Source organism: Chelonoidis abingdonii, chromosome 20 (genome assembly GCF_003597395.2).
Source record: "Chelonoidis abingdonii isolate Lonesome George chromosome 20, CheloAbing_2.0, whole genome shotgun sequence".
NCBI lineage: Eukaryota > Metazoa > Chordata > Testudines > Testudinidae > Chelonoidis > Chelonoidis abingdonii.
In genome coordinates, this window is record NC_133788.1 from 11,807,968 (window position 1) to 11,833,679 (window position 25,712).

Consider the following 25,712-nt stretch of genomic DNA (forward strand, 5'->3'; position numbering starts at 1 on the left):
GAGGCATGTTCATTATTTGAACTGCATAAAAATAGCTAAAGCTGTGAATTTGTGCATATTAATGAAGTAATTCATATAATGAGAGTCGCAATCGTACATGACCAGGCATGGTTGTACAGTAGTAAGATTTTACATATTAATAAGATCTTGCGTATTCCTAAAAATATGCGCACGTGATTAAGATGATTTGCATATTAACGGCTTCAAACGGCCGCGAGAACCTAGGCAGGGGGCGGGCCCGGGGAACGAACGACAAGGGAGCTGCCCAATGGTACTGCAGCCGGCTCCGCCTCGCCAATGGGATGCGGGCGGGCGGGGATGGCGCGGCGAGTGTTCTAGAAGGGCCGGGGGGCGGTTTCGTCTCTGGTCCCGGCCTCGCTGTGGAGATGGCGGCGGTGAAGGCGCTCAACCCGAAGGCCGAGGTGGCCCGCGCCCAGGCGGCGCTGGCCGTGAACATCAGCGCGGCCCGGGGACTGCAGGACGTGCTGCGGACCAACCTGGGCCCCAAGGGCACCATGAAGATGTGAGACCGCGGGCGGCCGGGGGGCGAGGCCGCGTGGCTGAGGCGGGTGTAGCGATGAGGCCCGGTGGGGAGGGGAACGGGCGCCCTCGCGAGCCGCTCCCCGCGGGGACTGGCGGGTTCTCCGCCGGCGGCCCGAGGAGTCCCGAGCGTTGGAGACAAAGCCCCGGCGGCCCATGCGGGCGCCTAGGAAGCCACGCGCTGGGGTTGGGTAACGCGCAGGCCCCTGGGGAGCGTGGCCGCGCAGCCGCTGACGTTCTGCATTGTCCCTCTCGCAGGCTGGTGTCTGGCGCTGGAGAGATCAAGCTTACCAAAGATGGCAACGTGCTGCTTCACGAAATGGTGAGTGCGCCCCTTTCCCCCGGCGCGGGCGGGAGCTCTGTGCAGTGGTGGAGAAGGGGGCTTCTCGCGCAGTGGCTGAAGGCAGATGCTACCTAAGTCTCGTGGGTTAGCAACCAGAAAGGAAAGCTGTTAAGTCCATAGCAAAAATGTACCTGTTGCTCATTGGTTTGTAGTTTACCAAGTTGTTCTATCTCTGATATCAGAAAGGGTTAGATCTTTTATTCATTATCCTGCCTGTTACTCTTAAATATGCTGCTGTCTACCCAAAAATTATTTTGGTTCACCTAACACTTCTGTGTCTCTAAAGTCCCAGTCTTGTATCTGATCAGGGAAAGGCCTGCATTTCTGTTGCAAACAGTAGGGCTCCGGGTAGATGTACATGCAGAATTGAGGTTAAATGGAGAAAGAATCATAGAATATTAGGGTTGGAAGGGACCTCGAAGTCATCTAGTCCAGCCCCATGCTCAAAGCAGGACTAGTCCTCAAGGTACAGATAGGATGATTTAAAAAAAAACGTACTAAGCTGTATGGCGTGTGTGGTCCACATAGGGTGACCAGATAATAAGTGTGAAAAATCAGGATGGGGTGAGAGGTAATAGGAGCCCATATTTAAAAAAAAAAGCCCCAAATATCAGGACTGCCCCTATAAAATCAAGACATCTGGTCTCCCTAGGTCCATGTGTCAGTTTCCACTACACACAGATCCATACCTATTGTAGTTTCCCTGCCACATGCTAGCTAAATGAAATATTACATCAATCTTTAATTGTGCTGTATTTTACATCATACTTTTAAATGCTGTCTACTCTGTGCTTTATATGCTTGGTCTACTCCATTAAGATTAACTTTTCTGTGTTCCTTCTTAAAATATCCTTTTTTTTTTTTTTTTTTTTTTCCTTCCCTGAGTCGCTGGCAGGCATGTATACGTGGTCCTTTTAGGATAACTTGGCTGATAAAGACTTCTTAATGTTTGAAGAAACCAGTGCCATGCTTTGGTTCTTTATTTTCATTACTTTTTTGGTCAAAACAAGAGTTATGCAAAGCCTGTGACCACTATAGCTTGTTCTTTAAATGTGACTCTCTCATTCGATGGTGCTGCTTTAAACTGATAAAATCATTCAGATACACTATTGGTTATGAAAAGTAAGTACTGGCCAGATATAATTGTTAAATTGGTTTCAGATGAAGCAGGAACAAGTCCTGTGGCACCTTATAGACTAATAGACGTATTGGAGCATGAGCTTTCGTGGGTGAATACCCATTTCATCAGATGCATCCAACGAAGTGGGTATTGACCCACGAAAGTTCATGCTCTCATACGTCTATTAGTCTATAAGGTGCTACAGAACTCTTTGCTGCTTTATAGATCCAGACTAACACGTCTACCCCTCTGATACTTGGTTTCAGATGGTTATTCCCATAAGAATGCAACAAGATTTATTGTTCAGTGTCTTTTTGTTTTGTTTTGTTTTGTTTTTTGTTTAGCAAATACAACACCCAACAGCCTCCTTGATAGCAAAAGTAGCAACAGCACAGGATGACATCACTGGAGATGGTACGACTTCAAATGTTTTGATCATTGGAGAGCTGCTGAAGCAGGCAGACCTCTATATTTCCGAGGTGCGTATGAATTTTTTAGTTTCATAAGAAAATGTTCACATTTTCCTTTGAGGCTGTTCAGCATCATTGCAGTTAACGTTTCATGGTCATAAAAGAAACTTAAGGTGTTACAGCTTTTTCGGAATGATCTTATTTGAAACACTTTTTATTGTGTGAATACATTGGGTAAAAACTGAAACAGATATTAAACTAGCCAGGGTTGTATTATTACAGGTTGAAACCACCTATGATGGATGCAGGTTATATCTACCATTTGTTTTTTACTTATTTCTAATTGGGTTTAAAGCTCTTGTCTTCTAATCTTATGACATCAAGAGGCACCTTTCTAGAGTAAGGCATCATTGCTGGCAGTATATGTGCCGGGAGACTTAAGTTGATACCTTATTAATTCATGTTGCACAGTGAACACCCAAGTGTGCTTTGTAGTTCCCTTGGCTAGAACTCTGTGCTAGAGTAATCTGTTCTTTTCCTCTGCATTAGAAGGAGTGCCTTTCCTTTTACATGTATTCAGAAGGACAGTACATTTTTTTTCCTCTCTGTAGCATGCAAATTCTAATTTGCTTCAGTCTTAAAGCACCAAAGTCATGGATGTTTATGGCATCCGAAGTTTGGAAATAACACTTCAAATCTTAACTTTTCAAGTAAAACTAGTAAATAGGAGTTTTTCAGGTGTGAAAAAACATCCACTCATCATTCTGTTACTTAACTTATTTTAAAAATTAGGGCTTGCACCCTAGAATAGTCACCGAAGGATTTGAAGCCGCAAAGGAAAAAGCACTTGAAGTTTTGGAGAAAGTCAAAGTAACCAAGGAGATGGACAGGGAGACACTTGTGGATGTTGCAAGAACGTCCCTGCGTACTAAAGTTCATGCAGAACTTGCTGATATCTTAACGGAGGCAAGTGTGCTTATGTTGTCTGTCATCTTACCTTAACTGTCCCGTTGTGTCAGGAACTCCAGGTGTTCAACTTGTTCTGTAACTATTTGGGGGAGGGGTGAGAATGTACAAAAGTTGGGGGATTACTGGCTGGGTTGCTTTTTTGAGGAATGCATTGTTTTTATGGAGGCGCTCTCTTCTATTCCAGGCTGTAGTAGATGCTGTTTTGGCCATCAGAAAACCAGATGAGCCTATCGACCTCTACATGGTTGAGATTATGGAGATGAAGCACAAATCAGAAACTGAAACAGCGTAGGTAGCTATAAAATATTGGTAACGCATTCTGTATCCGTTAATCATAGGTTGACACTTAATTGCTTTAAAACAGTTGAAGGTAGCTTTAGATAGTGTGCCGCCTCTGAGTCCCTTTGCCAATTTTTGTCAGTTTACAATTGCATTTTTCTTAACCCTTCTTTCTTTTGAAAAGCGGAAACTGACTCTGCAGGGGAAAACTACAAAACTGATTAATAGCAAAGTATTGTCAGAATTACAAAGTAAATTACAGAAAAAAACTATTTTTCAGTTTCTGTTATGCTAATCGTCTTCTAACAGGCCAGGAGGGACTGGACACAAGTGAGACTAAACGATGTCCCTCTATGCTGGACCATGACTGTATTCTTCTGATACTTTTCTGAACACCATTATCTCTACACATTCATTTAAAGTATAAAATGTACATTAGGTACATCTGCTGTGTATAAACTTTAACTTTCAAAGATTGTTTTAAAACAGTTGTCAGTGTGAAAACCATGAAGCGTCTTACTCCTTTTTAACTATTCCATCTCTTTTTGGAATGCAAGTTCACTTCCAGTATAGATGAAGTGGAAGTTTTAGGTAGCTAATCAAAAATGCAAGGTGAGTAGGAATCCAACTCTCCACCTTTTTTGCATCTGAAGAAGTGTGTTTTGTTTAGTTTTTTGTTTTTTTTACCCACAAAAGCTTATGCCCAAATAAATCGGTTAGTCTTTAAGGTGCCACTGGACTCCTTGTTATCTCCGCCTTTTGTGACTCTAAAATATTGGCAACACTGGGTGGCTTCTAGTATGTCTTAAGTGTCCTCTTAAGTGAAGATATATAATATCTTCTCGGAATTGCATGTTAAGAGAGTCATAATGCTTCAAAATTTTTTGGAATACCTAAACTTTTTTTGTCATGTTTAACTTCAGTGGCATGGATGAATTCTGCGTTGGCTTCTTCAGTAGCCAGTGCAGTCAGACACTATGCTAGAGTATATTTCCTTTTTGCTTTTTCCTAATGGTATGCTTTGTGTAAAGTTAGCATGTCCATACAAGTAGGATACATGATCCAATAAATTCTTAATAGGACAGTGTGATAAGTAATTTATGTTTAAGCAACCATGATATTAGTTTTATGACTACGTTTCAGGGAAACAGAAGTTTCCTACCCTGAGACGCCCCAGCCCACAGGGAGCGGGCACCACTCTCCCCGCTCAGCCGGAGCCTGCAGCCCGGCGAGCCCCGCGCGGAGCTCTTGCTGCTCTGAGGGTGGTGGCACGGCACGGGGCGAGCATGCTGCAAGCTCGGCTGGCTCCCAGGCTGGCCGCTGCCTCCCGCTGCCTGCGCTCCGCGAGCCGGGGAGAGCTCCCCGTGGCAGCCGGCCGAGGGGCTGGTGCGAAGGCCGGGCTGGCGCAGAGTCAGGCCTCCCCGCCAAGGTGTTGCTCTGGCGTCGGGAGGAAGTGGATCAGACCCACAGGCCGGGATACCGGGATCCAGACCTACAACAGCCTGAGCAGAAGCAAAGAACCCTTAATACTGGCCAATGCAGGAGTGGCGACCTGGTATAGTTGTGGGCCAACAGTGTATAAAAGATTTTTTTTTATAGGTAATCTTACTGACTTTTTACAGGCTGATTAGAGGACTTGTTTTGGACCATGGTGCTCGTCATCCTGACATGAAGAAAAGAGTGGAAGATGCTTACGTCCTTACGTGCAATGTATCACTAGAATATGAAAAAACGTAAGTAGTCACCAGTGAAACAAGGGAAGAAATATACCTGACTCTGGTAATGTGAATTAATATTTGCATATGTGTGTCAAACCTTTTAAGAGTATTAAGAATAATCAATTTTAGAATATCCCTTTATTTAACAACAAAATTAGAACTAGCCTAGTTTTGTGTAAAAGGAGGAAATGAAGTCAAATGTTTCACACCAAAGTAGTGGAGCAATGAATTGGCTATTGGGGTGAGCACATTAGCACAATAGTCCCTCCTGTTGGCTAATTGAATGACAGGAAGTCTCTACTATGCCTCCAACACGTCTTGCATTGCACAGTGAACACCCAAATATACTTCATAGTTCCCTTGGTATGACTCTGCTGTGCCTCTGCATTGGAAGGAATTCTTTTCCTTTTACATGTATTCCAGAGGACTGTAAATTTTGTAGTTCTGTATTATAATTTTAGCTATTGATGTCTTAACTGCAACACTTTAAGTCCTCTTCTGATTTTAATATTCTGCTATTTTACCATTATAGAGCACTAGTAGTAACGTTGAACAATTTCTTTTTCTGTCAGAGAGGTGAGCTCAGGATTCTTTTATAAGAGTGCAGAAGAAAGAGAGAAGTTAGTAAAAGCTGAAAGAAAATTCATTGAAGACAGAGTGAACAAAATCATAGATTTGAAAAAAAGGGTCTGTGGTGATTCAAGTAAAGGATTTATTGTGATCAATCAAAAGGTGAGATAAATGAGAATACAAGGTAACTGAAAAAATTACCTAAAATGTTGGTATTCTTGGCAAGCCTTATGCTTTTTCTGTTAACTGTATAGGTTTCTTCAGACAAGCCTTAGTCAGTCTTGGTCAGCAGCATGTTTTCAGATACATGTGTATAGCTTCCACTTACTTCAGTATGAACTGAATGTAGAATTTGGCATTTAGCGCTGGACTGAATCTATTTTTAGTTTTTCCTAATATGTACTTCTCTTTGGTTATAGGGAATTGACCCATTTTCCTTGGATGCACTTGCAAAAGAAGGAATAGTAGCTTTGCGGAGAGCAAAAAGGAGGAACATGGAGAGGTCAGTTCTTGAGGAAGGAATAGAGATTTTGTGTTAACTTTCACAATCCATTCTTAGTTTATTACATGTTTTTCTTTCAAAACTGAAGTAAAATATCCTTTTAGTTCAAGAACATACACTTCCTACAGGAATAAAAATGGTCAGTTCAGTATAAGTCATGGAGAATCCTGACATGAGACTAAAACTTGCAGTAAGCTTTCAACTCAGAGTAGTGTAGAAGAGGCTTGAATTGTTTTCAGTTCAAACACTAGGAAATAATCACCTGAATAAACAATTCTTAATATCTTGAGATAAAGTCTCAAATAATGAGACCAGCCTATATGTTATAATTTATGGCATGATGTGAAAAACATCTTCACTTAGGACTGTTTGGGCAACTAAGATTCCCTAGCTTATTTTCACTTGTATTTATTTTAAAAAAACGTAACCAAGTGTTTTATGTACATCTTTTTTCAGATTGACTCTTGCTTGTGGTGGTATGGCTATGAATTCTGTGGATGACCTCAGTGCTGACTGTTTGGGGCATGCTGGTCTTGTCTACGAGTATGTACTGGTGCGTAAGGCCTTGAGTTTGTAACCAAGGCTAAATTTGCTATTCCACTGGCTCCTGTCTGGTCTGCAGCAATCTTTTTTTCAGTTCAGGCTTTGTTGATTCTGCTACTTCTGAACATATGGAGGTCTTTGCCTACATTTAGGCTCCCACGAGAATTCATTTAGAAGTTTGAAAGCAGTAATGGAAGTCTCATAAAAAGTCAGTGGGACTGCCTCTTGTTTCTTCTTGTCATGTGTAAACATTTTGCCTAGATGTTGGTACTGCAACTAGACTGTGTTGGGGGTCAAGAATAAAATTGAACCAAAGACAACACAGAATAAACTTTTTCTCTATTTAAGGCTGAAATGTAATTGTTCATATTCCTTCTCAGCTTCAGAGGGTGAGGAGACAAACATCTCCCCTTCTATCTCTCCTCCCTTCCTGAAAGGTCCAGTACAAAATTATCTGAATAAACTCTTGTTGACTTCAGTCTTAAAATACTCGGATGCACCATTGTTAAATATTTTTCCATTTAGCGCTTTATGTGGGAGTTTTTCTTAATGCAAAAATGTGATATTAGAAACTTCCTGCTTATTGGCACATAGGGTGAAGAGAAGTTTACCTTCATTGAGAAATGTGACAACCCTCGCTCTGTTACCCTGTTGATCAGGGGGCCAAATAAACATACACTCACGCAAATCAAGGATGCAGTAAGAGATGGGCTACGTGCTGTCAAAAACGCTATTGAGGATGGTAAGTCTCCTGGTGTTTTTTATTACATCTTGAAATATGCAAAACATACCTGCCAATGAACAGCTGTGTGCCTGTATTTTTCTATGGATAAATTGTTAGCTTTTTGTTAGCACAGTGTCATTATAAACTACTAAAGCACACTTCTTGGTGTTCCCAGTGCCTTGGTGTTTTTAAAGTGCGTTTTTAGGAAAGATGGACACGCACGTTTGGTCAGTTATTGTAACTTCAGTTATGTGTTAGGTGACAATTAAAAGCCTCATCTTGCCTTCCTCAAAGAAAGGGAAGAAGTATTATTAAATGTTAACAGTAAGTTAAGTGCTGCAGATAAAGTTGCTGGAAAACTCCGTTACTACAAGATGCTCTAATCGTTACAGGGAAAATTATTAAAACTTTTTAGATCTAATTTAAAGTCAATGCTTGTGGAAGCGGGGAGAATAAAAAAAAATACACCTTGCAGCTATGGACATGTATGTCTACATTTGCAGCAGCATATAGAGTACAAAGACTGCACACTCAGCTTGCACAAGTATAAAGAGCAGTGTAGACAGTGAAGCATTGCTTGGCTGAGTAAAGACATGCCAGAACCCTAGATCATATGCTCTACATGGGTCTCTACACGCAGTGCCTCCCATGTCTACACTGTGTTTGTCTGTGTAGTGTCCCACTACTTCCCTGCAACAGTGAAAGGCTTCAGCAGTGGGGAAAAGCTCTGGCAGGCATTTTCTGGTGCAAAGAGACACTTTGGCAGCTCCCAGCTGCTGCTCTTCTTTCCTCCCCCAGGTATAGCTGTTTTCACTGCTGTGCATAGCTATATGTACCCTACATGCCACTGAAAGCATAGAGGAGGGCTGGGAAAGGCTTGTTCTCCAGTCATGTAAAAGTTTATTACGCTGCATTGTCAGTCTGGTGTTCCTGCTGGGAAGTGTCATTAGAATAGCATTTCTTATCAGTGGAAATAATGAACCAGTAACTTGTTTTTCAGAAGTCTATTTAAAATGTCTTGAATTAGATGTATGGTGTTAAAAAAACTTGAGTTTTATTCCAAAAAAATTGCAGAATTGGTACTTCTCTTCTAGTCCAATCTCCATTTCAAAGGGAAGGAAAAAACATCTAGAAGAACCACTTTTTAATCTAAAAATGACACATGAGAATTGCAAACTATTGATGTAAAAACCTTTTACTATATGTAGACTTTGTGCTTTACTTCATGTAATACTAATAATCTTGGCTTTGTGTAGAATATTAGTCTACAGTTGGCCTAAAACATAACTGCTGTCAATACTTTTGATTGCTGGCCAGTCTGTAAGACTTTTACTAGAAATTATTACCACCATGTCTTGGCATGTTTGAGTGAATATGGTAGAAACATACAGGCTTTAGTTTTAACTTCCTAGCTTTCTTTCCACCCAATAAAAGCTTGGTGCTCTTCACTACAGTCAGTAAATCTTAACTGACGACTTTGCCTCTGTGGTAGCTTCATGACCACTAGATTAAATTATGTAGTCTAATTGTTTGATATGGGTGTACACTAGCCTGTTTCCTCTCTTACAGGATGTGTAGTTGCAGGAGCTGGTGCATTAGAAGTGGCAATAGCTGATGCTCTGGTGAAACATAAGCCAAATGTAAAAGGAAGAGCCCAGTTTGGAGTTCAAGCCTTTGCTGATGCTCTGCTCATAATTCCCAAGGTATAAAATTACTCCTGGTTTAAACTAATAGTTTGAGCAGTTACAACGTATAGAAAATTGTACATATTTTAGCCGTAGTCCACTTAGCTGAAGAGCCTTTTGCCAGAGGATAGACATAAGTAATAAATGTCTTGAACTGAAGACAAGGATGTATATCAGAGGTGGGGCAACTATAGCCCGTGGACCATGCCTGGCCCCTGAGCTGCTGTTCCCCCTCCCCCTCAGCTCACCACGCCACTGGCGCAGTGCTCTGGGTGGCAGGCCTGCAAGCTCTTGCCAGGCAGTACAGCTGCGACCTGACCCAGTGCTCTGTGCTGTGCAGTGGCCTGTCCTGGTGCTCTGGGCGGCACAGCTGTAGCGCCGCCAGCCACTGGTGCTCCAGGCAGTGTGGTAAGGGGGCAGAAAGTTGGGGGGTTGGTTAGAGGGCTGGGGTACAGGGAGGTTGAATGGGGGCAGTCAGGAAGTAGGGGGGAAGGGGCCTTTTATGTGGGCAGTCAGGGACAGGAGTTCAGGGGAGGCTGGATGGGGCAGGTGCGGCAACCCGGGCTGGATGGGGAGGCCCAGCCTACCCTGACTGGCTCTCCATACCATTGAGGAAACCCAATGTGGCCCTAAAAAGTTTGCCCGCCCCGATGTATATCCTTCCTCATTTTTGGATGAGTTATGCCAGCTGGGGCAGGGGGATGTGTTTGGAGCTATGGTAAGACTAACAGTTAATGATGCATTGTCTGTAGATTGTTTCATGGCTTTAAGTTTAATACATAAAACGTGCTTTCCTCCCACTCTCTTCTCCTCCTCCCCCCACCCCCCAGGTTCTTGCTCAGAACTCTGGCTATGACCCCCAGGAAACACTAGTGAAAGTTCTTGCCGAATATGCAGAATCTGGACAACTTATTGGAGTTGATCTGAACACTGGTAAGAAACTTTAAAATAAGTTCATCAGACAATTGGGGTTAAATTTATGTACAGCAAGTCCTTCATGCTTTAGCTTCCAAAGATGTTTCAGGATTGGTGGACTTTTGTTGTAAGACCTGGCAGTTTTTCAATGAGCAGCTTCTTTAGTTGATTAGATTGCTAGAAGAATACTTCACTCATGATGATTAATACTTAACTTCAACATAGCTTTATGCAAGAGAATTAACTGACTTGGTGAGTCACTATTCCCCGTTCGGAGGCTCAGAGAGACTCATTTACAAAATGTATTTTTCCATTGTAACACATATGGGCACACAAATGTGAAGGCCAGTGTTTAGTATGACGTAGAAGAGAAGATACTTTGGTTTGCCTCTTGGTAGCAGCAGCATTTTGCCAGAAGTTGGGAATGGGTGACAAAGGATGGATCACTTGATGAGTACCTGTTCTGTTCATTCCCTCTGGGGCATTGGCCACTGTCAGAAGACAGGATACTGAACTAGATAGACCAGTTCTTATGTTATGGGGGCAGGTATGTTAATATTGTGATTTCAAAATCTTGTTACAGACAGTAGGAACTATATTAATAAAATGCTAAAATGTATCAATTGCCTACAAGGGGATTTATTTTGCATTCCCAGGTGAACCAATGGTGGCGGCAGCAGCTGGAATTTGGGATAATTATAATGTCAAAAAACAACTACTTCATTCGTGGTAAATTTTTTTTGTAATTTTAAACTAGAATAGGCTTCCATTGCTAATGGTCAAATTTAATGGATTGCTATGGGATGGGTTAATCTTTACAGAAATACCTAAATGTACAGTGTAGAAATAAAAATATGCGAGTACAATAGTTATATAAAAATGACTAGTCTTTATCTCTTTCACCTCTGTCCTCTATAGAGAAATAAAACTTCTTAAATAAGCCCCAGATTGGTTTTTAAGAACTTACAGAATGACACTTCAGCTGGTACATGAGTTTTTAAACAAGTTAATGAATGTAGAACCATAATATACAAGAGTGGGTGTGTATAAGGTGGGGACTAGTATGCATTTGGTACTCTTGTTTGGATGAACTGTAGAATAGTGCAGAAGTTTTGACCATCAATGTTTTGATCTTTCTAGCACAGTGATCGCTAGCAACATTCTTTTGGTTGATGAAATTATGCGAGCTGGAATGTCGTCTCTCAAAGGTTGAATTGAATCTGCCCACGACTGTCATGGTAGCCTTGAGTAGGGAGATGCCCCTACGAAGTAACATCCAAAAAAAATCGAGCTAATGGCATTATTTTCTCCAGCTTCCAGTGGATTTTCACAGTAACAGAAGTAGCTGTCTTTGGAGTAAACATGGCCACTCTCAAACATTAGCACCTATTCAAATATTAGGTTCTAAAATCAGTTATTTATTTTATTTTTTTCTTAATTGCACTGAAATGTACAACTTGCAGTCTTTTTACCCAATAAACAGTTCTGCTCTGTGCTTATCTTGTAATGGTGTCAGTTACTTAACATCTGTTTTGGTTGGGATAGCTAATGTTCTGGGACAAGTCAATGTAGTTATGTAATTAATTGTCTACTGGGAGGAACTGTCACTTTCTCAGAATTCACTCATCTGTAGGCCACCTTTCTGGATATTGCTAGAGTAGCCCAGGCAGAGATGACTTTCTGTGGGTCATGTACTCATGCAGATTGGATTGCACCAAACTCTTTTTATAGGTTGAAAGATTTCCGGGGGGGGGGAGAGTTTCCACAGGGGTTGTGAAGAATACCTTGAGTTGTCTGGGAGGCAGTATGTTTTAATGTGTGGGACACTGGACTGGATGGGAGTCAGACCTGGATTCTTTTCCTAGCTATGGTGCTGATTTATGGCAATTATGTCACCTATGCATCAGTTTCCCTATCTTCAAAGTGTGGGGGTAGGGGGGTAAACGAACACCTTCATTTGTAAAGTAATACGAGATCTATACCTGGAAAGCAGTGCATGTTTATAGGCATAATTCTTCCTTCTGATTTTAATGAGCAATGTATAATGGTGATCTACAATTCAGTGAGATTTAAAATAGTCCACAAACTTGCTGCAAGTTCCTAGAGTATTGTTTTGATTTTTATTGGCACCATCTGATAACTCAGATGATATAAGCTGCTTTAGCAGCAGCTTGAGGACTTCAGGAGAAGGGATGGACAGGAACTGTTTGACAATAGTCAAACTTTGAATCAGACCCAGCTACAATTCCATCAAAACTTCAAGTATGTGAACAACTAGCTGGGTTCTGGTTTCCTGATATCACTGGACTCTACCACTGGTAATGTAGATTCTTCAGTTGCTTGCCTTTTCTGTTTTCCACATTAGAAAACTTCTAACTTCAGTCTTGCATGCCTTTTGGTTGTAATGGTGATCAAGAAATGTTTAACTTCTCCCAACTGTAGCCATGCTTACTGATTTCTCTGTTCTGCTTTTTTTTTTTTTTTTTTACTATTACATCTGTTTTTTTCTGAATATGGGCATTGGTGTTTACACATCCAAATGTCCCAAAACATGGAGCATACATGAACAAGGAATACAGAGTAAAAGCAAAGTCCTGAAATGATATAACACCAGTCATATATCACTACCTGAAGAATCAGTCTTTGGAGAGTTGAGTTAGAAAGCAAACCTGTTGTAATCCTTGTGTGTGTAAGAGCTCTCAGAGAGGCTCTAAAACTGCAAAACTTCATCTGCAGAAAATATATTTCAGTAAGAGTAGGTTCAAGATATTACTCCATAAAGACTTTTACCTGCAAGTTGAAACACTTTATCTCTTCTGGACTGGGGCAGGTAGAGTCACCAGTGCTTTTTCCCTTTAAAGTTGCACAATATAAGGGCTGTCTCCTTCAAAGAAAGGAAAGTGTTCCACAATGTACATCTGTATGACCATCTGCCACTAGGGGAGCCTACAGTCACATCCCCTGCCTCATTTTTTTAAAAATCAAAACACATTTTCTTTGTGGTAATGAAAACCCATGCAAAGCAGCTGAACTGCATACCTATACAATAAAAACCACAAAACTGGTCATCTGAAAAGTATGTTGTCAAGTGCCCAAAATAGGTTTGGGTTTTAGGTTTGCTTTTTGGACGGGGGCTGGGGGGTAGAAGATATTTTCTGCTCTTAAGATGAGGGCTCTTAGGTATTGTGGGTAACAATTTTAAGGAAAATGCTTCAGTCAAAAGTGACTGACTTTTGCCTCTAACACTAAATAGCTGGAGCACTAATTTAATACACCATCAGGAACAATTCTTCACGGGCTGGGCTCAAGTATAACAATGCAATGCCTCTCATTTCTACACTGACTCTATGTGCTAAGTACCCAGCTTCTGTGCTGCTGCTTGTACGTATACTCCTCCCCTTTCATCCCCTCCCTGCTTTTATTTCCGTGAAGGGGGAGGCGGGGACTTTGACTGGCTTCCCTTCTAGCCCGAGATCCCGGAAGCATTTCAGCCAAGTACACAGCCCTTCTGGGTCACGGAGGGGACTTTCCAACTCCTCCGATTCATCTCTTGTTCCTGTCAGCAATGCTACCGTGCTCCTCTGCTGGGAGAGTGCAGCTGGCTTTCCTGTTAGGTACCTGTGTGTTAGGGAGCAGCTACAGTCTGCAGGGTGAGTTCATGTGTCCAAGCATATCTTGCTCCACCTTTCCCTTCCATCTCCCTTACTCTTTACACTCGTTCTTGCAGCAGAGCTGCTTAAATGCTGCCTGTCCCTACTTATTGACTTTTTCCCCTTCTTTTGGGTGTCTTCCCTCACTCTAGCCAACCCTAAAAATCCTTCCTCTCCCAAAAAGACAGATTTGAAATACTGCCTTAAAATGAATCCTCAACTACCTGAAAACAAGAAAGAAAGGGCCTGTCTGCTTCCTTTTAAATACCTTTAAAGGAACAAGCATCAATATCTTAAACTTATTCCAACAGTTAGGTGAAACGAGCAATGTGAAAAGTGACTAGCACCCCCACCTCCAACCTTTTTAAAAGTTAGATGAGAATTACATGCCTTCACTGGTTCTAAAATGCAGGATAAAGGCAGAATTCTCCTGGATTCCCCACAAAGTTCAGCTCTAGACGGGGCGGCTCTACCTATTTTGCTGCCCCAAGCATAGCAGGCAGGCTGCCTTCGGCGGCTTGCCTGCAAGAAGTCCCTAGTCCCACGGATTCAGTGGCACACCTGTGGGAGGTCCACTGAAACCGCGGGACCAGCGGACCCTCCGCAGGCATGCCACCGAAGGCAACGTGCCTGCCGCCCTCGCGGCAGAGCGCCCTCCATGGCTTGCTGCCCCAGGCATGTGCTTGGCGTGCTGGTGCCTGGAGCTGCCCCTGGCTCTAGATCTGATGTTTGTGGGGTGCCCCAGTGGCTGCTCAGTCAGACTGGTACCTAATTTTCAATGACTATTGTGATGCTGGGGAAGGTAGGGGAATTCCCTTCCTACTCCCCTTCTTCCCACCCCCATCCCCAAATTTATTTCCTAGCTGTAAATGTCTGGTAACTTCCCCACCCCGATGTATTTTTCCCTTCTCTCCCTTTCTGAAGGTTTGCACAGTCATTTCTACATATATTAACACAGTATTTACTCTGAGTCTGCCCCTCTGGGGAGGGGCTACTCCTTTCAGAGCTTCCATAGTGAATCCTGGGTCATTTGATGCAACTGAAAAGTGACAGACCTTCAATACTTCCAAAGGAGATTCCCCCCATGGCCTGAAATCCTGCATGTAAAAACTGATGAGCGAGACTAGACGCCAGGAGTGAATAGTCAAATCTCACAACTCAAAGCGATACCCAGGAATGCCTCTCTGTATAAATTGCCATCAGACAACACCAAATCTGATCTAAAGCAATCGATTGAGCTGCAATTGTCTTCAGTGAACCCTTTGCGGTGTAGATTCTCTAATGATTCTTTTGCAATAAAACCTCTCTTTACAAAGTCTTTGTGCATGTACAAGACTTTCGTAGGGCAGATCCAGGCTGTGTGGGCTGAGGGCGTTTTGTGCCATTAGTCTGATTCCTTTATGTGGTTAATCTGTACCCATGCAGAGGGGCTGTCTTTCAGATAGCAGTATCTTTAGCAGCAGAGGTCCTGCCATGTATATTAAGAAAAGAGACTCCTAACTCTGCTGCTTTATCACCTGTGTGACTTAGAATGAGTCACTTAGCCTTTCTGCCTCAGTTACTCTAGCTGTAAAATGGAGATAACAATACTTAAGTGTTTTCCTCCTAGGAGAGTAGAGAGAACCAGCGAATGGATTTTTCTCAGGGATAATTTCATTGATTTCCATGGAGTTACACCAGGAATAAGCTCAGTGCACTCTCTGCAAAGGACTTTCTAGATATAAAGCACTGTCTAGGTGCTAGATATAATTATCAGTCCTCTGTTATCCTCCTTCCCCAGCATGCAAACATCTCTAGCAAAGAATGTACTCACGCCAAGATTGTATTGTGACTAATCGTTATATTGTATCACAACATCTCTCGTAGTTTTTGAAGATGATGGAAACATGGTACAACTGCCTGGTGGGAAGTTCCAAATGGGAACAAATTCACCTGATGGTAAAAATGAAGGGCCTCTCGAGGTGGTGACAGTGAAGTCATTTGCTATTGACAAATATCCTGTCACCAACCGGGATTTCAGGTAAGGCCCACGCTTATCATTTGCTTACTTTGCAGAGAGTGGCTGGCGCAGGGTGGTGGAGATTTTCACCTGTATGCTATTGGGCTGGGTAGCGACTGAAACCATCTTTGCTGGGTTTATCTTTGTTGGCACCATCAGCAGAGAGGCCAGTGACTGATCATAGAAACTGAACTAATCTGCAATGCCTAGAGGTGATCCCACCAGGTTGGAGTGAAGGTACATTGGCAGAGCAGCATGTGAACTTGCACACCTACTGCCAGTGCTGTACCTGTTCTATGGATTAAGGAAAACCGATTAGAATTTTCAAGGCTGAGAATCTCACCATATTCAAAATTTCTGGAATATTATAAAATCCTGCTCTACATCTGTGGAGCACTGCAGAAGGATGTTAACATTTTAGTTTAGCTGTTTGTAATACAAATGGCTTTTCAAACACTCTGGAAGGCAAATATTTCTGTTGAGAAGAAACGATAAACAGAAAACTCATTTGTGATTATTTTAAGTTAGCAAACAGGTCCTTTCCAGATGTTTGGGGTTTTACATGGGCAACATACCAAAGCATCATATTTTATTTTGTACTGGATTTGTAAATACTTTGCTTTATTGTTTGTTATGAAACTGCAATATACTGCAGTCAGAGGATGGATATTCCATTTTCTCACTGAAGTACGTTACTCTCCATAATGCACAGTCATAGAAGTTGGGCCATCTAATGACTAGATTCTAGCTGACCCTCTGTTAATACTCAATTGCTTCCTATAATATATTTTATAAGGATTGTACAAAACACTAGAACAGGTATTGGAGGGACTATCCTGCATTGGCACAGAGATGATTCTGATATCTTAATGAGTCCTTTTTGGACATGCTGCAAAGCTCATCTTGATTCTCAGCTATTCTGGGAGGCAATAGAACACAGATTGGTTGGGGTTATTCACTGCTCTGGATAATGAAATGTTGGGGACAGATTTGCAATAGTGGCAGTGGATTTAAGTGGCTGTATGTGACTCTTGTTCACTGTGAATTTTTGCGAAGTGAACTCACAGCTTAAAATGGGCACTTGGAGTAACTCTGCTGGCTTCGTTGGTTGATTTGTCTTTTGGGTTGGTTTGTTTTAATAAATCTAAATAAAGAAACTCAATAGATTTATTTTTTAAATATTAAAAAAAAATTCACATCAGGATAGCAGTTCCATGCAACCAATACAAACTGGGCCAGTTTCATCTCTAAACCTAACTCCATTGAGCTGATTGGATTTACACCAGGGATGGATTTACACCAGGGGCTCAATAGACTATAAATGGTGTGAATAGCTCTTGTAAATTGTATTTACTTTTATCAACTTACTGTGCATGTGCTGTTAACCTGTGGGAGTGCTACCTAGCAACCTCTATCTGACCTGTTCACGCCAGGGAGTTTGTTCGAGAAAAGAAATATAAAACAGAAGCAGAAGCCTTCGGCTGGAGCTTTGTCTTTGAGGATTTTGTATCTGAAGAGCTGAAAAAAAAAGTGACCCAAAAACTGGAGGTAAAGTCCATTTGGAGTGTGTAAAGTGATATGAACAATATGTTTTGGGGTTGATTCACGATGGTGAAAAGGGGGCTGTGGTGTCAGAACAGAATGGTGTCGGGATGGTGGAATAAATCTAAGCAGAGGCATTCCTGAAAAGTCGACCATTTATTGTTGTAGCCTTATGTGTAAACAGGAGGCATTAATGTCAGCTCTAGCCAAGTGCCCAGAAGAAGGGATGAAGCCTTTAGTAAGTTTAGGCTCCACACCCCAGGGAGTAGGAGGGAATTGGACTTCTCACTGGGGAGTTTTTCACTTTATTTTCTGACCATGTTACCTTATTTGTTTATCTTGCTATAAACATTCTTCCCTGAGGGGAGAAGGCCTTGTTGATTGCAATGGGCATTTTTTTTCTGCTGAATATTGCCACTGGGTAACAACTGGTTTAATATTTTGGTTTTTTCCCTGCCTGATTCTGCTGCCATTGAAACCAAATAGCAGCAGGATTGTGCCTTACGTGATTTAAGGCCCCAGTCTGTAGCCTGCTTTGGACTCTTTGCAGAGTGCGCAGTAGGGTCTGCTCGGCGAGCATGGAGAGAGCAAGGCATCTCCTGATATTTATCCATCAGAACTGAAAACAGAGAAGCCTACATTTTTAAAGGAGTTTTTTAAATCCTGAATTTTCTTTTTAAAATCAGATGCCCCCTGGACTGTACTTATGAGCTTTATAGAAATGTCTTTAAAATGAACCAGCTGCTCATATCCAGCCACAGAATCTCACCCTACCATACCCAACTCAAAAATACTCTGCCTTACTTCACATGCTGTGAAAGGGGTTAAGCACTGAGAATCAAGGTTTGGGGACGATTAGATGGCAGGATTGTGTTTTAATCTGCTCTCTTTTCTTTTTCTTAGTCCGCCCCTTGGTGGTTGCCAATTGACAACGCGTTTTGGCGACAGGTGAGCAGTCCTTCGAAGGAGTGAATTGCAACCCCGTAGGGCTTCAGAGGCTATCTGCTTTATGGGCTGAACTTCAGTGGGGAAAAGAAACGGCATTAATTACAATGTTAGCAATTCCACTCACATAAAAGATGGAAATTGAGAGTTAAGTGCAGAGGCTGGGATTTTTCAGAGGAGTCTCTGGGAATTAGATGTTCAGATCTCCCATTGCAATTTACTAGGCGGTGGGTGCCTGATTCCCTTAGGCTCAATTGCAAATCCATAGCAGAGTCACTGGCAAAAGGAATGGTAATCAGAAGGGCTGATGACCAGCAGTTGAGGGCACTGGCTGCCCTCCCGTCTGTGCACTGTTCTTGTCCATTTTGTTTTTATATTTAGGGGGAACTGTGATTGGAGGAGTTCTGCCAGCTACCTGGAAGTGATCACAGGCCACAGTTGATCTGCAGACCTGTTTGAGATCATTGTCTAGGCCAGGGGTAGGCAACCTATGGCATGGGCACCAAAGGCGGCACATGAGCTGATTTTCAGTGGCACTCACACTGCCTAGGTCCTGGCCACTGGTCCAAGGGGCTCTGCATTTTAATTTAATGTTAAATGAAGCTTCTTAAACATTTTTAAAACCTTATTTACTTTACACACAGCAATAGTTTAGTTATAGATTATAAACTTATAGAAAGAGACCTTCTAAAAACATTAAAATGTATTACTGGACGTGAAATCGTAAATTAGAGTGAATAAATGAAGACTCAGCACACAACTTCTGAAAGGTTACCGACCCCTGGTCTAGGGATAAACTCCACTATCAGCCATGCCTTTCAAGCAGAGTAGATAGAACTGGTGTCTGTGTGTTACGCAAGTCTGAGGTTCTGTCCTTAACTGAGACAGATGCATATCCTCCAGTCTTTAGTACGATTGATTTCTGCCAAGTAGTCAAAGGCAAGGTGTTCTATACCATGTAGAAGAGGATGGATTTCCAAATCATGCCGAAGTTCAGGGTATGACCTTATATACGTTCATGTGATGCAGGCTGGGCCAGTATTTTGACCACTAACCTAATACTTGGGTTCAATTCCTTCTTCTGCCACAGACTCTCTTAGCTTAATATTTATCATTTGTACCCTCCCTTCTTCCAGAAAGTTGTCTTGGGCTAATTAATGTTTTTGGTGTTTAAAAAAAGTGTCCCCAGATTATTCTCACCCCCACCCAGATTTCAAAGGTGTTGCCACCTTAGCTGACAAGCCATTGAACTATACAAATATCCCACAGGTAGAAGCACCTGAATTCCAAGATTCTTGTATATTTCAGTGGCCTTACAGATAGGCAGAGCAAAGTGGGTGGTGGTAGATGATGTGTCTTATCATAGACCTACCAGACTCTGTACTGTTCCCTGTTGTTGGGTTTATTTTACATAAGGTTGTTATGGCTCAGTGAAAACCTGTTAAATGAAATTCTCCTCAGCCAGCAGGTCCAGGATCTGGGATAAAAAACAAGCTGGACTACCCAGTGCTACACGTGAGCTGGAATGATGCGCAGGCATATTGCAAGTGGAAAGGGAAGAGACTCCCTACTGAGGCAGAGTGGGAATTTGCTGCAAGGGGAGGACTAGAGAGTATGTAAGAAAAGCTCTTTGAACTGATCTTTCAAACCAAACTAAGTCATCAAATAATTATAATTGATTCTATTATGGGATGTCCTGTGATGGCAGGGGACAGGACTCAGTGACCCAGGAGAGGACTTGTATTCCTAAATAATGAAATTCTACCAGACTCAAAGCTCTACCTTCCCCTCTGCTGGGGGTTCTGGTCTCCGTAGGGAGATGTGGGTGAAAGTCAGATTAGATGATCTAATGGTCCTTTCTGGCCTTAAAACCCATGACTCTGTGAAATAGGTACATGAATACGTTTTGGAGCCATCTCTCTGATTAAAGCTTTGGGGGCCAAATTCTCTTCTCAGTAATGAGAGCTGGGTCTGGCCCTTAATGTTCATGCTTTGTAGCGCATTCCGCCAGGAATAATGGGTAGTCCTGGAGTTGACTACAAAGATGTGCTTTGTCTGAGGGAGCTGGATAGCATTAGTTGTTCAGTTGAGGCATGGCCCTGAGAAGTTAACTTGGCTTGATCTTCTTACAAGTGAGACATGAACATCAAAGCTTGTGGAGCTTGTTGCAGCAGGATGTCATTGAGGCCAGAGGTGAAATCCTGGCCCCATTGTAGTCAAACGGGAGTTTTGTCACTGACTTTGATGGAGCCAAGACTTTGCCCCAAGAGTTTAGGAAGATTCACAGAGGGATTGGATGTTTATAGGGATAACAAGAATATCCAGAGTTGTTATAGTTAATGCAAAACTTAAAAAAAGAGTTTGGGAAAAACCCTCCTGCTGCAAGGTTTAAATCAACCTCTATTTGAGATTGAGATGTGACCTGCATGTGGGGTAGATGATCTCCCATCTACCTACATGGAGTTTCTTGCATCTTCCTCTGGGGCATCTGGTGCTGGCCACTGTCAGAGACAGGATACTGGACCAAGTGGACCCATGGGTCTGATCAAGTCTGTCAACACCTGTGTTCCCACAGTTTTTTTTGTAAAGGAAGAGACATTAGCTCTGACTTCCAGGTCAAATACCAGCTCCAAATTTAATGTGCAGCCTAAAAATTCCCCCTGCATTTTCAGTCAGGTACAATATTCCTCTTCACTTCACAGCAGTATCAAGTCAGCAGTGTCCTACTCCAGAGGCAGCTGCGTTTTAGTGGTGGATGAATTGATCCCCTTGTATAGGTCATGTCATGTGCAGAAGCTGTGATTTTTTTTTTCTAGAGGAGTCTACGGGGGCTAGATGATCAAATCTCTCATTGAAATTTAGTAGGCTGTGGGTGCCTAATTCCCTTAGGCTCCTTTGAAATTGCTGCCAGAGTAATTTGCGAATGGAGTGGTAATCAGAAGGGCTGATGACAAGCAGTTTAGGGCACTGACTGCCCTCCCAGTTATGCGCTGTGTCCTTGAGAGTTAAAATATTTATTTTTAAAACCAGTGCATGGTTTCCTTTTGAATATAAGAATGTCTGTATTGGGCAGACCAATTGTCCATCTAGCCCAGTATCCTGTCTTCCGACAATGGCTGGTGCTAGATGCTTCCAAGGGAATGCACAGATCAGCGGAATTTGTCAAGTGATCTTTCCCCTGTCATCCAGCCCCAATTTGTGGCAATCAGAGGTTTAGGGACACTCAAAGCATGGGGTTGTGTCCCTGAGTGTCTTGGCTAATAGTCACTTTCTTATTTACTTTCTCCACACCAGTCATGATTTTATAGACCTCTATCATATCTCCCCTTAGTCCTCTCTTTTCTAAGCTGAGCAGTCCCAGTCTTTTTAACCTCTCCTCATATGTTCCAGACCCTTAACCATTTTTGTTACCCTTTTTCCAATTCTAACATCTTTTTTTTTTTGAGATGGGGTGATCAAAATTGCATGCAGTCCTCAAGGTGTTGGTGTACCGTGGATTTATATAGTGGCATTATAATATGTTCCATCTTGTTATCTATCCTTTTCTTAACGCTTCCTAATATTCTTAGCTTTTTTGACTGGTGCTGCACATTGACCAGATGTTCTTAGAGAACTATCCACAGTGACTCGTAGCTCAAGAAAGATCCTGAACAGCTAATTTAGACTCTCATCATTTTATGTATAGTTGAAATTATGTTTTCCAGTATGCATCAGTTTGCACTTATCAACACTGAATTTCATCTGCCGTTTTGTTGCCCAGTCACCCAATTTTGTCTGCTCCCTTTGGCACTCTTTGCAATCAGCTTTGGACTTCACTATCTTGAGTAATTTTGTATTGCCTGCAAATTTTGCCATCTCATTGTTTATACCTTTTGCCAGATCATGTATGCATATGCTGAACAGCATCAGTGAGAAAGGGTAAAGCTGACAGTTCCTACTGGTGTCCTGGTTTGATCAGGAAGGAAATAATTAGTCCCACCTCTTCTTTTCTGACAGGCAGAGTATATCCTTGGGGGAACAAGTTTCAACCAAATCGTACAAATCTCTGGCAGGTAGGGTCTTAATACCATTGTCTCTGTGCTGGGTTGTCTTGATGGCTTATTGATGAAGAAAAATGTCCTAAAGCGACCGAAGGAAGCATTTAGCTAGTAAATCAAACTGACTGGTCTTCAAGATATTGAACATCAGCTGGTAGGACTGTCAGGTCAGTTGTTAAATTTACCACCATTTGAGACTCTCCCCTCACCTCCAGGATTTAGAATGTAAAGATATTTAACCATAAGTATTTAATATTTATGCAGAATATCCTTGCAAGGCGTCAATCTCACCCCACTCTCTACGGCGGAAGCAGAATCCAGATTCCTCAACATATGCGGCTGTTGAGGTTCAGAATTTCATGGGGGAGGGATCTCCCTCTTTAGCACTTTGAATGGTTGAGCTATTGCTTGGTCATATTGAAGTATCTTCGCATTATGTGATTTACGACTCTTATTTTCCGCTATTTTAAGCATGACGAGGTTCTGTAAAGTGCAAGCCCTTTTGCTCTTTTCTATGCCATCCTGGGTGAGGCAGGTTTGTTTTCTTAGGCCTGGTCTACACTGTGGGAGGATCGATCTAAGTTGCGCAACTTCAGCTACGTGAATAGCGTAGCTGAAATCAATGTACTTAGACCTACTCATTGTGGTGTCTTCACTGCAGTGAGTCAACTGCTGCTGCTTCCCCATCAACTCTGCCTGCTCCTCTCGTGCCGGTGGAGTACAGGAGTGGACAGGAGAGCGCTCGGGGGTCAATTTATTGCATCTAGACTAGACGCGATAAATCGACCCCTGCTGGATCGATCGCTGCCCACTGATCCGGCGGGTAGTGTAGACGTACTCTCAAAGTAAAATCCTCTCTTCACACAGGGAATCTTCCCAAAGGTCGATATGGCAGAAGATGGTTACCATGGTGTTTCCCCAGTGAATGCATTCTCTCCTCAGAACAACTACGGTATGGGCTAGTGGCCACCTTTGCCCCAATTTGCAAATGAATTCTTCTGTTAATTTCAGTTTAGAAATAATAAAACAAAGTCTCGAGATTATAGCGGGAATTTAAAACCTAAATGGATATCGAGTTTCTTGGCACCTAGAGATGATGGTGCTGGGCACATTAAAATCTCTGAAGGCTGTTTAAATTGGCTGATGTTGGCATCATACATTTTAAGGCAAGAAGCACGACATTGCAGCCAATGATTTGCAATAATGATACTTGATCACTTTTTTCCCTTTTTAATGCCTTTCATCTGAGAATCTCAAAGCACTTTATCAACATGATCTAATTAAGCTTCACGATGCCCTTTTGCGGGTAAGGAAGCATTATTACCCCACTAAATAGATGGTCACAGTGAAGTTTAGTGATCAGCCCAAGGTCACGGTGAGTGTGTGTAAGAGCTGGGAATACAACCCAGAGCTTCTGGTTCCTGGTCACCTGCTCTAGCCATTAGACCATCCTCTTCTGCTGGCATCTTAAACAACCCTCACTGCACCAAAGTCCTTCCAAAGGGGCTTTTTATTGACAGTGTATGTGTCTCCTGTGGATCCTGAAGAGCAGTTTCTACGTCTCAGGGCTTTATGACCTGTTAGGAAACACCTGGGAATGGACTGCATCAGAATATCAACCTCATGGACCCATGTCAAGGCAGCGTGCTCAGAAAATGCACGTCCTGCGAGGTGCATCTTGGATTGACACAGTAGATGGATCGGCCAATCACAAAGCTCGTGTTACAACTAGGTAGGTTTACTTACTGCTGTGGACAAGTGCTATTTTGCACCACATTGGGGGGCTTATAGTAACTTAACCTTTACTACATAGATTTGTTTCAAATTATTTGCTGTTTTATTTTTGCTATTTAATAATTATTTACTTTTAACTAATGTGAAGACTACTTTATTATTAGTAATAATAAATCCCTAAACACTTCTGTATGGACAGCAGCCAACTCTGGAATGAAGGCTGGATGCCAGCTAGTATATAACACCCAATACAACAGTGAGAGAAGGAAGGGAAAATATAAGGATAGAAATTATAACAATGAAGTGTAATTAATGGTGGGAAATAATGTTCATCTGTTTTAAATCATACAAACTCATTTTTGACATTGATTATGTAAATTACATAATTTACATAATCTAAATAATTAAATTGCTTTGCCTTCCTTCTCCATATTAATTGTCAGAAGATGTCACTTAAAAAGTCTGGTGGAGGAACTGCATCACTCATCAGCCCCTGTGCAGCAATTCTGTACTTTAAGGGCCAGATTTTTCCAAAGGCTCTGCTCCTATTTAGACCCCTAATTTAAGTGGCCAGATATTTTTTTAATTAGCACTGTATGTTGATGGTTGAGGTATTCTGAAAATCTGGCCACTTAGGTGCCTAAATTGGAGCCGGGCTCTTTGAAAACGGCACCATGTATCAGTATCATTTTAGGCTTGGATGCCTTCCTGGAAGATGTGCTTCAGTCAGACAGGTTAGTGGGCTTCAAACAGGGATAACTATGGCCTGTGTCATTGAGGGGCTCAAATTAGAGAATCCAATGGTCACTCCTCGCCTTAGAATCTCTGATTGAATCTACATCGGAGGCTTTTTTGTCCTTTCCCAGGATGGGAAACACACCAGACTCCGCCTCGGATAACCTGGGTTTCCGCTGTGCTGGCCACATCCTGAGTCAGAAAAGCAGGAAAACGGAGAGTAAAAAAGAGCTGTGATAACATCACGTATTGGAATGGTCCTGAGACATTTTCTCCTGTGGAGATGCTGGCGATTCCCTGCAGCTGTGTTGGATTGAAGTTTGGGGAATTTTAAAAATAAATATTTGCTACTATTGTTTGGTGTCAGAGTGGAGGGTTTAGACATTGAGGGTGGTTTTGTCCAGTTGTCTCAATTCTTTTTGATTTTTTAAGAAGATGCTGCTGCTGTCTTTTCAGCTAACTTCAGCCAGCCATCCCTGTGGGCTCAATCCTGCAAACATGTACACATATGAGTAGTCCCAGGGAGACAGATGAGGCTGCTCATGGGTCAACTCTTGCAGCCTTTGCTTAGGCTCTTACTTGGCTAAAATTCCCTTTGGGGGAAAAAAACTGGGAGTTTTGCTTGAGTAAAGACTGCAGGACTTGGCTCCATAGGAGTAAGAACTACTTGTGTGAGTAAGGGTTGCACTTGTTCCTGCTGGTAACCGAGACAGACAGGTGTGGGCTGAGTCAGAAAGTCCTGAGTTCTAATC

General features: G+C 42.3%; 2 protein-coding genes and 2 non-coding genes across 5 annotated transcripts; all 4 read left to right on the plus strand.

The window, feature by feature from the left end:
- The first annotated feature begins 347 nt into the window (after nucleotides 1-347).
- Nucleotides 348-11,813, plus strand: CCT6A (chaperonin containing TCP1 subunit 6A). Its single transcript, XM_032774420.2, has 14 exons — nucleotides 348-523; nucleotides 799-862; nucleotides 2,348-2,482; nucleotides 3,206-3,379; nucleotides 3,567-3,670; nucleotides 5,284-5,394; nucleotides 5,952-6,111; nucleotides 6,369-6,451; nucleotides 6,908-7,004; nucleotides 7,589-7,736; nucleotides 9,288-9,421; nucleotides 10,234-10,336; nucleotides 10,975-11,047; nucleotides 11,459-11,813. The coding sequence occupies exons 1-14, from the start codon at nucleotides 387-389 to the stop codon at nucleotides 11,529-11,531; spliced, it is 1,596 nt and encodes a 531-aa protein (XP_032630311.1). The 5' UTR covers nucleotides 348-386; the 3' UTR covers nucleotides 11,532-11,813.
- On the plus strand, nucleotides 2,877-3,008 carry LOC116821362 (small nucleolar RNA SNORA22). The gene has a single exon (XR_004372893.1). It is a non-coding gene; the product is annotated as a small nucleolar RNA SNORA22 (small nucleolar RNA).
- LOC116821361 (small nucleolar RNA SNORA15) lies at nucleotides 4,587-4,722 on the plus strand. The gene has a single exon (XR_004372892.1). It is a non-coding gene; the product is annotated as a small nucleolar RNA SNORA15 (small nucleolar RNA).
- A 1,973-nt stretch (nucleotides 11,814-13,786) lies between the features above and the next one.
- Nucleotides 13,787-25,297, plus strand: SUMF2 (sulfatase modifying factor 2). 2 transcript variants are annotated; one of them, XM_032774429.2, is made up of 9 exons: nucleotides 13,787-13,968; nucleotides 15,835-15,988; nucleotides 17,401-17,515; nucleotides 18,413-18,457; nucleotides 19,916-20,066; nucleotides 22,451-22,506; nucleotides 23,359-23,443; nucleotides 24,058-24,223; nucleotides 25,092-25,297. In XM_032774429.2, exons 1-9 carry the CDS (start codon nucleotides 13,884-13,886, stop codon nucleotides 25,195-25,197), a joined length of 963 nt encoding a protein of 320 aa, XP_032630320.1. In that variant the 5' UTR covers nucleotides 13,787-13,883; the 3' UTR covers nucleotides 25,198-25,297. The 2 variants fall into 2 exon arrangements, with proteins under 2 accessions (XP_032630320.1, XP_032630321.1); XM_032774430.2 differs by lacking the exons at nucleotides 19,916-20,066; nucleotides 22,451-22,506 and having other exon boundaries at nucleotides 13,788-13,968; nucleotides 25,092-25,296.
- The last annotated feature ends 415 nt before the right edge of the window (nucleotides 25,298-25,712 follow it).